The sequence below is a fragment of the Anarhichas minor genome, unplaced genomic scaffold, assembly GCF_050575085.1.
Source record: "Anarhichas minor isolate MPS153535 unplaced genomic scaffold, ASM5057508v1 ptg000007l, whole genome shotgun sequence".
NCBI lineage: Eukaryota > Metazoa > Chordata > Actinopteri > Perciformes > Anarhichadidae > Anarhichas > Anarhichas minor.
Window position 1 is genome coordinate 17,348,762 of NW_027466453.1, and position 14,576 is coordinate 17,363,337.

Sequence of the window (14,576 nt, forward strand, 5' to 3'; positions counted from 1 at the left end):
TGTTCTCATGCATTTTCGACTTCTTGAGATTTTTCTCTGTGTATTCCCCCCCCCCTTACAGATGTATTACAGTGACTGTACGCGACTCTGCTCCTCACTGATCCACTGAAGCTGCTGCTGTTCAGAGGTTTAATTGGATATATGCAAATCCGGGCAAACTTTAAGGGAAGAATAAAGGGATTAAAGTGCATTAAGGAGCCAGGAGTCTGGAAATGAGAGTACACACAAGCACACATACATTATAAAGTACGCATACACAAGCAGGCACAAACAACTCTATCTCTGTCATTCGCAGATGCACACGCAGGCTGGCATTATTTAATCTTTTTATCATGATCAACAAATCCCATAAAAAGACAACAACCAGCAATGAATGTATCCCACTAACAAGAACTGTAGCCATGATTTACAGCTCCATTGTCCTCTAAAAACGATTAAACACACATTAAAGAGCCATGCTCGTCGATTGGTATATTGGTGTTGTTTGGTCTACTGTGATGAAAATGTAGTTTATTCCTCTCAGCAGGATAAACACGTCCATGAGCACGCTCGACGATGTCAACAAGACAGAGCTGCTCTTCAAATATAGAAAAATGCAATTACAGAGTTGTTTCAGAAGAGATCACACTGGCCACGTCCTTTAGAATGAAGGATTATGTCACTGTGTGCAATTTCCAATTTTGTTTTTAACAGGTTTTGGACGACGCTGGATTTGGCTCTTAAACATAAGCTCAGGCTCCGGCTACTCAGACAAGAATTGTGAGAAGGATAAAATCAGCTTTTATTTTTATTCTAACAGTATGAAAGTGAGCTCTACAGAAGAAAACCATCTGTTTTAATGACCTGCTCAGCCTTTAAAATGGAGAAATAAGTTGTGAGAGGTCAACTGCAAAAAGAGGAACAAAGGTGCAAGACTTGCATAAATTTCCAGAAACCATTTGACAACCATCGGGCACAATTTCTCTGTTTCACAGCTGGCCACTGGCACCATGGCAGCTCACCAGTTTGGGGAAAAGGGAGAGAGTCAGACAAAAGAGTGTTAGAGACCCCTTAGTCACTGCATTACAGGGTGCACATGTCCAACAGTGAGGGGAATTGGCTGAGGCACATTTACAGGTACATATGAGGGCAGCAAGGCGGCCTCGCGGTGAGAGGGGAACGACAGAGAGGAGCTGATGTGTGTGAAGCCGGCCTGCCAGAGGGAGCAGAGTCCAGCATGCTAATCGACCACTTGAGACTGCAGGATAACAGGAGAGAAAAACTCAGACGTTGACGCTGTTGTGATCAGAGACAGCTGATGGGCCACTTTGATGCGCAGCATGGCTCCATCTCAGCTCGCGAATGGTCGCTATGACAGAAATATATGTGCATTTAAGAGGGGTAAACTCAGATGTTATACTGCTTTTGTGTTGTCAGCAGCTCATTTGTCTTCTCTCTTCATTTTGTTGAAGCACTTTCTGAGCTGTCAACATCACAAGAGCACCTCATTTTCTTAAAGTGCGGTAAACAAAGTCATTATGCTGCAGAAAAAAATAACTATTTTGGGTGAGTAGGGAATCTGTGGGAAAATTGGTTTAAACCTGTCTGGTCATTAAAAAAAAAGTGTTTTTCTGTGAAAATTTGTAAAAACTAAAAGACAGCCTTAAGGGCAACATATATAGAGGAACAAAATGGCTACGCACACAGCAGCACTCACATGGTGCATGTTAAACCAGAGCCAGAGATACAATAGCGTGTAAAAACAGTGGAACTAGATGAGCACGAGTAAGACAGAGAAGGCAGAGAGACTGTGAGAACCATCTCGGGATCACAACACTACTAGGTGGCAGTGTGTGCGAGCATTGCTTCTCCGCTCTGCTTGCTAACAGAACTTCCCTCCTCTGTTTTCTCACTCCGTCCTCCCCCTCATCCACTGCTCCTCAGGTGTTGAGGCGCCATGCTCTGTTGCCGGCTAATTACCCACGTCGCTCTGAGATCCCCAAGCGGAAGTGACAGCTGTCTTTGCCGCCCTGCAAACCGCCGAAGGGCCTCCCTCCTCGGGGTGCCGGTGTTCCTGACAGAAGTGATGTCACAGCCGCTTCAGTCTCCACCTCAATTACAGTAAACCAGGACTGTGCTTCCTCTCTTGAGCCTCTGTTACTGCTCTCCCTTTACGTGGATCTTCCTTCTTCTCTGCTGAATTCTTCAGTCAACCAGTTCACTAACCAGTAGCCAGTATCAGATTCCAGTATGAAACGGTCACGGTGCCGATTCAGCACGCTGTCGGACGTAAACACGGAGGCCACTGAAGTCCACGTTTACACTGTGATTTACAATTTGCTGCAAAGTTGAAACCAGCAAAGTCGTGAGTAGACGATAACGAGGACGAGGTGAAAGAAAGACAATATTCTGCGAATGCAGAGCCAGAGCTTGGAGTGGTGGGATTGTGACCTGAACGGCTTCACAGCGCACCAATGTCGATCTAGAGCGACGTAAAAGTCGCATGAATTCCGATGACTGTTCAGACTGAGGTCGCATTGTAAAAAAAGAGTGTGTGGGAAGAGGAAAGACTGTGACCTGTTTGTTCACAGACGGCACCTCAGTGGAGCATCTGCAGGATCTGGAATGGACAAGACTGGCTGAAGGCGGGATGTGTGACTGAACTGATTTCAAAGACGCCAGCCAAAGTGAATACTCAGTGAAGCCATTGCAGAGAATGAAGGTTGCCAATTAGAGGCAATTATGTGATGCAAACCAACAGCTTGACTCCCACCAGAGCTAAGCTCCCGTTGTGACTAATCTGTCTGTCGGAGAAAACGCTAAACATATCAACTATCCTGTCCACGTAAGAACCACAGCGGGCGGTTTAGTGGGAAGCCTGGGTAGGAAAGTGAAGAGCAGGAAATGTAAATAGATACAAGCCTGAGGGAATCTGTAGGAGCACAACCCACATAATGATCCGTCAATTTGATAGCGCGTGGGAGCGTAAGGGACGGAGAGAAATGTTCCCTTTTTATATTCGCTAATAGTCACAGGAAAGGGATTTATGGATGTTCAGCATCTACCATTAGCTGGCCAATTGAAGATGGCCATGAAAAGAGTGAGATATGTACACTGGGTTGTGTTTCGAGGGGAGAGTGACTACGGTCTGAGCCTGATATAAATCCACTTGCCTTCGATTTCAGCTTTCCATTATATTTTCTCTAAGGCTGAACATTTCATTTCCTCATGAATAAAGACCAATATGGAACGCCACAGCACAGTTATATAAATGTACAAAATCCATACAAATCTCTCAATAAAGTCCATCTCTCGCTCTGCTGTGGCATGATGACCTTAATGCACACACACAAACACACATAGACATGTACTATAGTCATCTGTTGGAAAGTACTAGCCCTAACCATGGACGATCTTCCTTTGTGAGTCTCCAGCAGTTTTTGAAACATTTCTGCTGGTATTCCCAATGGAGACAGTCTGCAGTGATTCCATACACCATGACACCAATTAGTGGGGTAAATAATAGCACGGTTAGCGGAAGCATTCCCACTGCGGCGACTTACCCACCTCGCTGACCTCCCAGGTCTATAATTATCAAGGCAGCTTTTCTTCACACATCTGAGATCAAAGGGCAGCTCAAACTCATCAATGCCCTTACCTCTCGCCTACAGCAATGGATACAGTGCTCAATAACAAGCGGCCATTATCATCAGCCAGTCTGCCTTGGCTCCACGTCACCCGCTGGCAGAAAAAGAATCGACAGAAAATCTCATCTTGTTCACGGTCATTTTCCTGACCAGCCAGCGTGAAGCCGGAGCCGCTCTGAAAGATCACGACGGCGAGAAAATGTCCGAGACAGGACCGGACCCGTCTGAACTCTCGCACCTCGCCAGTGTGACAATCAATAGTATTTTTAGATGTAACCATCTCGTCGGCCTGACTGGATGGCACTTTGTGCAAACACATGTGTGAGTGTGTGTGTCAACTGGTAGAAGCACTTGTGTTTGTGATGGCAAGCGACAAGCCCGTTATCACTCTGCAGCGGGCGAGCTGTGGCAGGAAGGAGGTGCACAAACTGTAGAGATGCTGTCAAGCCCTCAGGCTGAAACAGCACTCTGCAGGAAGGAGAGATAGCTTATCTGTGTGGCCAAAGGTGATCGAAAACGGTGTGTGAGAGCAACGGCTGCCGATCCCTCGCAGAGTGCGCAGAATGGAAAACAAAGCATTTTTATTCAACAATAAATAATACGAATAATTCATAAACCAACGGATGATTCCTGCACTGATGCCCCCACAGAATCTCACATTAAATGTGGATGTGAGAAACATCGCCACACAAAGCTGAGTATTGTACATTGACTGCAGCAGTTCTGCCTACAGCTTGAAAAACAACATGATAAAATAAATCAAATCTAAACTCACCCGTGCAGCTCCTTGAGAGAAACCGAGATCTTGAGGTCGTGTCCCAGCACATGGAGGGCTGTGAGGATGTCGGCCCACTGCACCATCTCGCCCAGAGGACCCCCCTTCAGCACTTTGGGACTGAAAACATCCCCAGACTCCTCTGTCAGAAAGCCCACATGGACTAGAATCTGAATGCAGAATGAAAAATAAATAAATAAAGTCAAGGCAAGAGAAGAGTGCAGCGCACGCCAGCATTGTGTTCTGTTAATGCAACGTGGGCATTTTTGTTGAACCCTTTCTGCACTTGTTATTGTCGAGAACAAGTCATTATTTCCATCATTCTTTTAGATTTTTATATTCGGACAACCTCTAGTTTTGTTCGGTGACTAACTGAGATTTTGTGGGAGCAACTTTCACAAATGCTTTATTCAAATGGGAATAATTTCAAATATTTGTCATGGATCGGTGATTTTAAATATAATTGAGTTTCCAATGAAAGCGAGAAAGCAGAGTGACAGCAAAGCCACACTACGCAATTCTGAAGAATTACAATCAACTGTGCACGGAGTTGAAATGAAAATTGACTTGCGGAGAGCTAATTGATATGCAGAACGATGCACCAGCGGTTTAATTGCTGATGGGGAAGGCTGGAACTTCCAGGCTGTTAAATATGTAATGAAATTAGATTTTTCTTTCTTGAAAAAACTTTCCATTTTATTCATCTACTAGACCTCACATTGATTCAACTATTTGTTTAAAGGCGTGGCAGTGAGTTCTCTCACTTCCACAGCTGTTTAGACAGTCGTTCCCCGTCCTTAGTCCAAATGGCAAACAGAAAAAAAACAAATATGCTATCACATTTCCCTTGAACTATACTATATTAAAAAGACTTTCCCCATGTTTCACTGACTGGTCTGTATGTATCCGACTCGGCTAAATTGGTTTTCAAATGGGTGCTTTTCAGACTTAAAAGCCAATAACTAGAAACTTCTCCATATTTTCTTTTTTCAGTTCTGATACAAATACCAATACATTACAAAATGTCTTCCACAGCGCTGACACAACGGTGTGTGAGCCACAAAGCTGTTTAGCCTGCAGCGCTGTACACATGTACGAGTCCCACGTGTCAGATGTAAAACTCACCGCCAGAACAACCATGACAAATGTGGTCGGGCAGATTTCTCCGTTTAGCGAAGGAGGGGAAGGGAATAGCTTATTCCATTTGATAAAAATAGAAAATACACAGTGCTCACATACAGTACAAATACTGTTACAAGTCCTCCTGAAGGTTCAAATGTAATTACGCTTAGTCACCCTTGCAGTCCAAATAAAATAAAGTCCAAAGGGCCTAAAGGGGAGGAGGTCTGTGTTTGACAGCAGCTGGCAGGCTGAGAACAAGTCTTGTGTCGAAAATCTGTTTTACCCAGAAATAGTGACTCACTCCTGGTAAGTTTTTTCCCATACCGGCAGCAGCAGGAGAACCAGAGACAAAGTAAACACACTTTGGCTTTAGCTTCCCAGCCTTGGGCAAACAGTTTGTTTCTAGCGGTGGTACCGAAGAGTAGGGACGGCACCAGCATCTAAATGGGTCCAAGTGACGATTGCAGGTATGTTTACAGTACATGTCGTTTAATGAACTGAGCGATACAATTAGCTACCCAGCCTGCAGACTGACATTCGCATTGCACTTCACCCCGCCATCATGTTCGAGTCATTGTGCTTCAAGTTAAGAGTACAACCTGATAAAACCAACACAATACTGATGATTCATAACTCAAACATCACAAAGATAGCAGGTAAAGAGCATTAGGAGCTGAATATGGGTCATAAAGTGCACACTCAGAACAGCCAGGCAGAACAGGAAGTAGAAAAAACAGACAAGCTGGCAGGATACGTTCCACAAAACATTTCTCTTCTCTACAAATCTTTCTATTTTCTGTATTTCTGTTTCAGCGATTGAAGCCGAGCCTGCAGGGTCTGGTTAATGGACAGTAACTATTACTGTCAAACACACCCTTACAATAGACAGAGCCCTCTGCCCAGTCGGGAAGAAGCAGGCATTTTGGAAGAGTGGATTGTTATTAACAGAACGGGCTTTGATTTATCCAACTGAAAACGTTAAAAAGAAGAAACATACACACGCCAGGATACTGTCAGCTTGATTACACAAAGCAAAACGCTACAAAAGAATGTCTATTATTATCCCTTTTGTTTCGTTAAAGCTTTTTGAGTCTTAAGCCGGTTTTCAGCTACAGAGGGATTTGTCGAGAAATATTCACAGTTTCTGAAACGATTTGGTGAAACTGATAAATACAGTCCTCTGCCTCTTCTCTATTAGAATGAAACATAATGACACTGGTCTATACTCCTTTGAGACATGCATGTAAATGAGTCACATATGTTTGACATGAATGAGGCTTCAAGCAAAAGAAACATGAAATGCCCCAGTACAGGTAAGGTTGTGTTTTTGTTTAATGAATCATTTATACATATGAAATTATAAGGTTACTGTACATTTCCTCCCTGCAGTGCTGTTAGCATGTGTTGAGTATACAGTACGTTTCTACTAGGGTGCTGACTTTGATAACTGAATTTAACACTTAAAAGAGCGACTTTGAAATTCAAAGACAAAAACACTGACAACTCCTCAACCGGACAACGCTGCAGTAGCGACCTCTCAATCACAAGGTAGCCAATCCCTAAAGCATACGCTGCATGTTGAATTTACTCTAAATGGGACTCCATAACAAATCCAGTGAGAAGTAGGGTCAGTTTCTCATAGACGTCTATACAATCAGACTTATAACTAGAGGAATCGAAAGTTTAAGGCACTTCATCATTGGCTTAACTTCTCAGACTCGGAGGTTTGCCGTCAGATATGAAGGTCTCTATCTTTATTACTGAATGTCTCATTTATTGCTCACCTATCGCGTGGGTATAAACATAGTGTGTTGCTACGATGATGCTGTTATGCGCGCCAAGATGTTTACAGTTAGTCATATGTTCGACAGCGTAAATGATCCCACGTGTCAGGCAGTGGAACCTTATGTTGTATACGAATGTGGGTGCAGAGTGCATAGGGTGGAGAACAGCACTCAAAGCTGCACACATTCTGGTGGTGCCATTTCAAATACATATACTCTGTGGGTCTGAAACAAAATAGACTAAAAAATGAAGCAATCCAAAGTAAAAAGAATCTTGGAACACCGACTGGCAGCAATTCAACACACACTTCAAGTGTCACCAACATATCAAACGGCCACAAAGAGGCAAAAAATAACTCAATGAAAGTGTAGCAGTTTGGAACACTGACTGTGTGAAGATCTGCACAGTATAGTATGATTGAATACAACATCTATCTTAGTGATGGACATTTACAGTATATTTCCCCTTCTTTTCTGGGTTAATCCCTTACAAGTTATAGAGTCTGGTAAAGGTTTTAATATACGCCAGGAGGGGCCTACTGTCATTTCATCAAACGTCTGTTCCAGGAGGCAGCGCTCTTTGATACTTTGTGTCTCTGTAAATGTCAGTGATGAAACAGCATGAAAGCCAATCAATGCCCGCCAGGAGCAAATCTGCATCGTCTACGATGTCTGTTACTCAACATTCTGCGATTCACGCCAAGTAGCTTAAGATAAAAGAAGACGTTAGTCCGACAAACTCACTGGTGTTTTGATCACTTAGCAGCCTAGCATGTGGCCATTAAAGGACTGTCTGGCTTTCTGATGTTTGATCCAAAACATCCTGATCTAAGAGCTTTGTTTCCCTCTCTCTCTCTCTCTCTCTTTAATGCCTAAATTTGGAGCCGAGGAATATGTTTCCAGAGTTACAGAAAAAAAACAAGAAGGAAAATCTGTTGAAACTGAAGAAAAGCACTTTTTACTGGCTCGTCATCCGCAGTCTGTTTGCAACCGCAAGGCTTTGAAAAGATGAAACCGCAACACAGACTCGTTCTCTCATCCCACACTTTCATCCTCCAGTGTGTGCAGAAGCATATTCACGTGTGCCTCGTATATAGTCACCCTTTTCTGCTCTCTCCAGTGGTTGCGGAGCTTGTCATCCAGCCGTCGAGCGGCGGAGGCCCACTGTGCCGCCATCCTTCGTATGCGTCTCTTCATGAAGCTCAGTGACTCCTTCCCGGTGCCCACCTGCTCCAGCAGAGCCCCGATGTCACACTGGAGCACAGCCTGGATGATAGGAGAAGTCAAAGTCACTGGAAAGAATCAGAAATGTAGAGAACTTCTGACGTGTTCTTTTCATGAGCCAGTGCTGAATTTATTTTGTGTAGACCTTGTACAGACGTTCTACACCAGCAAATACTAAAAAAACAGGTATTTATAAATCTGAATATCAGGAGATCGGAGGTGGGATACTGACACAGTGTAACCCTTTTCATTAGAGGAGACTGTATATAGCACAGAGAGCCTGTCATATCCTGTTGTCTGTTAGAGCCCCGGGGCTAGGCCTCTCAGACAGGTTGCCTGAGGGATTCCTGAATCATCCTCATAGTCTGCTCTCATTTTACACCTCCTCGTCTGCCCACTATAATCACTGCGCCGCATCCCAATAACAGCGTGCGAGTATTAATCAATGAAGTAACTGCATGAGGGAGCACAGAGGACTTAGAAATGTACAGAAGAGAAAAGTGACGCACACAAACAGACCGTCTGCCTCTCTCGAATACACGTACGCCATAACAGAGGCGGAGATTCTCTCAAAGACAAAATCAATATGCAGAGCTGCACTGTTCTCTCCCGACGCAGGTGAATTATTGCTCTCAAGAGCGAGTTGTGTGCGGCACGGCAAAATGCAGAGTACTCAAGGGAAGCCCTGGGATTAGTGTCAGTGAATGCAGGCTGGCAATTAGAGCAGAAGTTAGAACTGCAGAGTGAAATCACATCAGGGCCCGTCCTGCAGGCTGTACATTACTCTGGGGAGAAGGGGGGGGGCTAACAATGGGACAGACCTTGAGGACTGATTGTAAGCAGCACAATGCATCATGTGTCAATGCCGAAAATAAAAAGTAAATGATGCAGAAAGGCAAACGGCAATGAAAACTGGGAATGACAGCCAGCGCCCCGTGAGAGACGGTGTGCAGTTGGCTGTTCATATTCTCCCAGGAGCTTTTGATCAAAAAATGAAGTAATAAATGCTCTGCTTGAACTTGGGGAATAAGTTAAAAAAAGCATTCTGTAGCATCAGCGTCAAGCCGCTAAAGTTACAGCAGCAGTGTTTAAACAGCACCTTGGTGTTAATCGTTTTTCTTTCTCATTCTAAATTCTCAATTGACTTTGAACAATTTAGTCAATTAAGTTACAAACCTATGCCAGATTCCTTGTCACTGCAAGATGATGAACACCTTTGTTTGCATGTGAAGAGTGCACACGTCCACGTGCCTCCTCAGTTGGCTCTGCTGTCGTGTTTTCACTCTCAGCTGAAATTTTTAGTTCCATGTTTTTCCCGAAGGATCTTCTCCTCAACCTGAACAGGTGTGAAACTAACCAGCCGACAAGGTCATGTCCCTTGTTGACCTAAAGTCTCTGCAGTAATAATTTTACCTTTACATCAAACTGTTGCCCTGTATAGGACAACAGAACGTTCCTATTTCTCCCCTTCAGCTAGCTGAATGATAACTGAATGATGAGGAGATGTTGTGTTACCTGTTTCTTGGGCGGAGGCTTCAAGGTGGGTGTGGCAGTCTGGTTCCTCCAGGCCAGTGGGGGGCAGAACCACTCCACCTCGCTCAGGTAGGCCAGGAAGGAGCAGTCCGAGCCGTCCACACCATAAAAGGCATAGCAAGGGTCTGAGGTCCAACGAGCCCGCATCCACTGGAAGACAAAAGCCCAAACTCTTGTCTCTCTAAAATACTATAGCTCACAAAGTGGATATCAGCAAACCCTTACAATTGACAAAAAGCTGCTTTAAAATGCATCCCTTGTGTCCGCTTACATGAACCTTTGATGCTCTGTGGTCAAGTACCCCAAATAATTGGTATTTGAAGTCAGTTTAAAAGTTTTCATGTCTTCCCGCTCACAGGTGGAGTCAATAAAAACAGCACGACGAGGTCATCCAGCGCGGTAGGGTGATAAAGATGTTAGACGGGGGGCAGGATTTGTTTTTGGTGCTACGGTCAACTCATTTTCTGACATGCACTGTAGGCTGCAAAGAGTGGACATCCAAGGGGAGGAAGCAGGCAGGGTACTTCAACTGTGCAAACATGTCCCCCTCCAGGGTAGAGGTGCTTCTGTTTTTTTGCTGACGGAACAGAAAACCATTTTCTGTTCAAAAAACGCCTGAAAACTGTGAGGTTGAACTAAAGGTGGCCTTTACGATCCACACAAACTAGAACCGTTTCAAATGAGTATGTGCGTATAATACATTCACATGTTAGGGTGAGGGACTGACCCTGATATTTATGGAGGCCTACTTCATGCATAAACATGATTGTGATACTAAGAACGAAGAGCGGTGCGCCCAGCACTAGTTTTAGCTCAGCTCTATATTTAACAGAAGGCGCATATTTTACACACTTTTCTTATTTGATATCCACACGTTAAGAGTAAGAAGCACACTTTGGACATGCTTTATTGTTTATGCTTATATTGTACACACTGCTGTGGCTACAGCTGCTGGCTGTAATTCATACAATGTATATACAGTATAAGCAGTGTGTTTATAAAACCATATTTAGTTTTATTCTTTTCTATATTCAGTTTTTTTTGTTGTCGCTCAGACAAGCTGTTCTCCACAAAGGAGCCTTTATACGTCCTCTTGTCTTATTATACAAAATTGATGTTGCACCAAGATGAGTCCCCAGTGAAGGACAATGAGATATTCGCTCTCTGTGTGAAATAGTTTGGACTTAAGTGAGAGACAGTGTGAATACTTACATCCATCTTGCTGGGGCAGTCTGGATAACGGGGATCTTTAGGAGTCTCACATTGTCCTAACGTTCCTTCCCTGACTGCACGGAGAACAGAAACACACAGAGTATGTATCAAAGCCTACACACACACACAAGCTCCAACAAAAAGACCACACACACCACACACACCAGACACCGGCACAAATCAACAAAAAGGCTGCATTGTTTTTTTGTTTTTCTGTTCAGTTTCAGTGCACAAACACAAAAGTCAAACACAAAGAGGAAGGTGATAAAAACAAGCTGGCAAGAAACATCCAAAATATCTGCAGTGTTTTTTGTTCTTTGGTCGATCGAATCAAAGCATCAATTTTTTATTCCATTATCTCGAAATTCTGTCAAGATATTAGATTTTATTATATATTAGGTTTAATTTGTGAATGCATCACCGAGCTCCATAAAATGCACATGTATAATTACCACTAGCCTCGGACCTCTCGAGACTGAACAGCGCTCATTTTGATCAAACATGGATTAACAGTGCTTCTCCTGGGCTTTTCCTCTGTTTGTCTTTAGCATTACAGCACACATCCTCCAGCCTTTGGGATGAGCAGAGATAAATTAGAGAGTAGAGATAGCTAACAAGCTCCTGTAAAAGCTTGGCGTCCCCCTGCTGAATGGCCAAGTCTCTGTTCCACCTCACTCACCGGATTTACTATACATAGACTACACCCCCCCCACCACCACCACCACCACACCATGTCTTCTTTGCTCCCTTTTCCTTCTCATCCCATCTTTCCTGTCTCTTTCTGCTGCTGTCACTGCCTCTCCTCTCCTCTCCTCTCCCTTCCCCATCTTTCTTCTCCTCGAAGCCCGGCTCTAGTGAGTCTAATTAAAAGGAGCAGTTGCAGCTCCTCCGCCAGCATCCTGCCAAGCGTCGAAGAGCACAATCACAGACAAATAATTTGCCAGCCATTCTGTCTGATTATCATGATGACGGCAGAACTCTCAGGATGAAAAAGTGCTCCTGCCTGCTGCTGTCAAAACTTAGCCAGGTGTCATGTAAGCCTTATTTAAATGATAGACATTATGACAACAGGAGAATTATCGGATACATATTAATGAGAGAGTGAAAGCGAATAGCTTTCAGTCATGAAGTGCAATGTAGCGGATACAGGAGGGGAATTGAATCGTGAATTAAATCGTGCTGTCTGATTTCTTTTCCGCTCCCCAATAAAGAAATTGAGAGTGGAGGCTAATAAAGAAAGCTGACAGGCCCAGATCCCATTAACTAGGCAGTAATTCATCATCATGATTTAAACATCCTGAAGTCGTGTTGTTATGATACGGCAGCAACAGTGGAGCACCGTGCTGCTCCTGCGCCCTGACACAAACACTGGCTTGCCATTTGAACGGGTAATGTGCCGTGAATAAGGTCTGTCAGGTTCTATATGATCAACCAGAGAGTGCACGTTAGACATAAATCATGCATTCAAGTGTCGGACAGGATCAAGGCTTGACGGTCGGGCTTTACGTGGGCAGGAGGGGAAAAGTGTCTTCAGATTGGATGGATTTGAAATGAACAGGGGGGGATTCATCCGAGGGGTTAAAGCTCTATTTGGTATTCTCCAGGTGTGCGAGTGTGTGTGTTTTGAATCGTACCTCTGCTGCTGGCCATGCTGCGCTGTAGGATCTGCTCCACCCTCACTGCCATGTCAGACATGTTCTGGGCTATGGCCTGAATCCGCTCCACTAGCCCTATAGGCTGGATCCTGATCACACACGTCACAAACACACAAAGAGAAAGAGGATATCTAAAATGATTCCACAACAAACAATCTTGTTATAACCTGAATTATCTTTAACCTGCAAGCAAGACACTCTTTTATAGCTCCCTTTCATTCCGCTGTATTTGTTGTTTTCCCACTGATGCTAATTCTCTCGAACTTGAGGCGTGAAATCGAAAAAGCTTTTAAAACACTGACAGATAATTCATTCATTAAGATAGAAAAGTAACTTGGCATATTAAAGCGGGTCCCTGGGAGGGATGAAAACAAGAAGACAATTAGGTTGTTAGCGAATGTGTTTTAAAGCACTTGACCTCTGTGACCTGAAAGCTGGTGGCAAAACAATCAGGAAGCAACATTTACAACACAAAAGGAGATAAAGAGAAGACAATGGTTTTACAATATACTGTGTATGCAGTGTTATAGTTCTGAGAGATTTGGGAAATATGTAGCGTGTCTATGAGAAGCAGAGCAAGAGCAATCGTAGTTAAAGTTTCATCTTACACCAGAGCCTAAGTTCATCAGAATACATTCCTATACACCTGCTGCTACATCTGCTCTATGAGCTGCAAACACCAAAGGTGAAGAGACGTCATCTCACCAAATGTTATCTTTCAGTGGAACAAATGAAACTTCAAAAGAAAGAGCTTTCACATTTGCTGCAACACCGTAGGAATGCACTGCAACACCTCCATTAATGCTTAATGGATTTATGCAATGAATTATTAAATGTTCTTGAGAACAACCTCAGAGAAATAAAATATTTTTCCTGTTGGGGTCCGAAAGGAAAAAAAAGAAATAGTTAGAAAAGTCCGGTTGACACGTCAGATATCTGCTTTGTGTGCAGCGGTGTGAGGTCGGTGCAACTCTTCATGAAGCTAGTAGAGACTGAACCATTACTGTCAGTTCACTGCCACAGAAAATAAGAAAAGCAGAAAATGTTCACATTTAAGAACCTGGAGCCAATGTTCTGCCAGCTTTGCTTGAAATATTAATTAAAAGACTAATCTGTTATACAACTCCTTGAGTATTTGTTCTGGTTATCCACAGTAATTAATTAATTGACAAATTGTTGTAGCTCCAGCCACAAATAACAATTATTGTGATTATCCATTGATCTATCAATTATTTGAGGAAAACATTCGTCACATTTGAAATTGCTTGTTTCGTCTCACATACGTCCAAAGCTCAAAAGTTTATTAATTAATTTACAAACAAAAGTAATCAGCAGATGTTTGTCATTTTTACTTCATGAATAATTACTAAAATTGCTGGCAATTAATTTTCCGCCAGTTGACTAATTAATCAATCAACTTATTCTTTCAGCACCACAAACTAGTGTTATAAACTTCTGTACAATCCTGCAGCGGTATCTTTTGTATATATATAAAAAATACATTTTTAATGGTGTTATTTTACGTGTTATATTTTAATCTAGAGTTGGGGTACTTTTAGTGTTTAGAGAGAAAGTACAGCGATGATCTGTATGCATACACACTTGCTAGTTGAACTCTGCGTACTGGTGAAACCCATTCAAAGTG

General features: G+C 43.2%; 1 protein-coding gene across 2 annotated transcripts in view; it reads right to left on the reverse strand.

Annotated features, from left to right (window-relative positions):
- mgat5b (alpha-1,6-mannosylglycoprotein 6-beta-N-acetylglucosaminyltransferase B) overlaps nucleotides 1-14,576 on the reverse strand; it is a 46,607-nt gene that overhangs the window by 18,260 nt on the left and 13,771 nt on the right. For both annotated transcript variants that reach the window (XM_076081065.1, XM_076081058.1), the window contains exons 4-8: nucleotides 12,911-13,020; nucleotides 11,277-11,350; nucleotides 10,047-10,214; nucleotides 8,409-8,573; nucleotides 4,402-4,571 (exon numbers count right to left, since the gene is read on the reverse strand). In XM_076081065.1, coding sequence (XP_075937180.1) covers nucleotides 4,402-4,571; nucleotides 8,409-8,573; nucleotides 10,047-10,214; nucleotides 11,277-11,350; nucleotides 12,911-13,020 — 687 coding nt within the window. The remainder of the gene's footprint in view (nucleotides 1-4,401; nucleotides 4,572-8,408; nucleotides 8,574-10,046; nucleotides 10,215-11,276; nucleotides 11,351-12,910; nucleotides 13,021-14,576) is intronic.